Genomic DNA, 1,557 nt, shown 5'->3' with positions numbered 1-1,557 from the left:
GGAGACACAGGAGATGCTGCACGTAGTCAGATCTTTTTAATGATGTGGTCTTGGTGGGGCCTATTTGGAAAGGGGGACCCTTGGGGAGGTATTTCCCTGAACCACAGCCCCCAGGCTTGGGCTGCCACCCTCCCTACCCCCTCCTTGTATGGATACCCAGGGCCTGCAGGACCCTTAGTCCTCTCAGGGCCCTGTAAGGTCCTTCTCCGTCTTCAGAGCTCGCTCTTCTCTGGTGCAGAGGCCTGCAGGGGGACCATCTGCTTCTGCTGCTCGAGCTGCTGTCGTCTTGGTTTCCCTCTCCTCCTGGGGGCAGAAGAGTGGTGTCCTGGTTGTACGTGGTGTGTCGGCCGGGAGTAAGGGCTCCCAGAGGCTCTCTGTTCAGCGTGACCAGCCACCCACTCTCTGCCCCAAACATCTACCGTTCCCTGGAGCTAGGAGTCTCCCAGGAAGGCTTGTTGGAGACACAGCCAGTTTGGGAAGCAGAGAGACAAGAGCCCTGGCTTGGAAGACGAGCCTGGGTTTGAGTCTTGATACCACCCCGGCTGGGTGGGTGGCCTGGGTAAGTTCCTGCTCCTCTCTGGGCTTCAGCATTCTTATCTGAGGCCGAGCTCAGGAGGGGACGGTACAGCTCACCTGTTCTCTAGGTCCAGCACGGTGTCCGGCAGTGGCTGGCCCAGGGTCTCTGGCAGGAGGGCAGTGACAGCGCTGGCCACCACGGGGACAACGCCATAAATAAAGAGAGGCATGGAAGGATAGAGTTCGCTGGTCATGCTCACCAGGGGGCTCACGATGCTGCCCACGCGGGCCATGGTGCTTCCCATGCCCATGCCTGTCTGCCTGTGGGGACCACAGTGTTGGCGTGAGTGTTGAGGTGACGGCCACACCTGGAGCCAGGGCAGCTCCAGCCCAGCCCTAGCCCCAGGACACCCCCAGGTGCTTCTTCTGTACCCCATTGATTGCTAAACCAACTTGGCTTTTGTTTGGGCAGTTCTTAAAAAGGGAAATTGGGAAGGGTCCTAGCCATGGAATTAGGCTATTTGTGTCTCCTTTGTTTCCAATTCCACCACCACTCCATGTGGGCCAGATGCCAGCGGAGGAGATCATGCTGGCCAGTCCCCCTCCTGCACCCCCTCCAGGACTTTACCAGCTTGGACAACTGGCAAAGACCTTTCTCGAAAGTTTCTTTGTTGGTTACCAGGGATGGGAGGGGACAGGAGGCTAAATTCCTAGATAGGCTGAAATATATGTATGTGTGTGTGTATCTCTATGGAAGTAGATTGCCCAATCTTCCTTCCGAGGAGTGGCTGGTGGGTTTGAACCTCCAGCCTTCTGGTTAGCAGTCAAATGCCTTAGGTAGTAGTAAACCAAAAAACCAAACTCACTCCCATCAAATTGCATCCAACTCATAGTGACCCCTCCCTGGGTTTCCAAGTCAGTATCACTAGACAAGTAGATTGCCCAACTTTCCTTCCGAGGAGAGGCTGGTAGGTTTGAACCACCAGCCTTCTGGTTAGCAGTCAAATCCCTTAGGCACTATGCTGCCAGAGCTCCTTTAGG

General features: G+C 55.8%; 1 protein-coding gene across 1 annotated transcript in view; it reads right to left on the bottom strand.

Moving 5' to 3' along the window:
- Positions 1–212: 212 nt before the first annotated feature.
- Positions 213–1,557, bottom strand: part of SLC22A6 (solute carrier family 22 member 6) — an 8,925-nt gene continuing 7,580 nt past the window's right edge. Inside the window, exons 9-10 of the mRNA XM_042781529.1 lie at positions 634–837; positions 213–303 (exon numbers count right to left, since the gene is read on the bottom strand). Of these exons, the coding sequence (XP_042637463.1) occupies positions 213–303; positions 634–837 (295 nt within the window). The remainder of the gene's footprint in view (positions 304–633; positions 838–1,557) is intronic.

This window comes from Orycteropus afer, unplaced genomic scaffold, assembly GCF_000298275.1.
Source record: "Orycteropus afer afer isolate SDZICR_OR568_19922 unplaced genomic scaffold, OryAfe1.0 scaffold00130, whole genome shotgun sequence".
NCBI classification, from domain to species: Eukaryota; Metazoa; Chordata; class Mammalia; order Tubulidentata; family Orycteropodidae; genus Orycteropus; species Orycteropus afer.
Note: the sequence above shows the minus strand (reverse complement) of the source record. Positions and strands in the feature narration are given on the sequence as shown.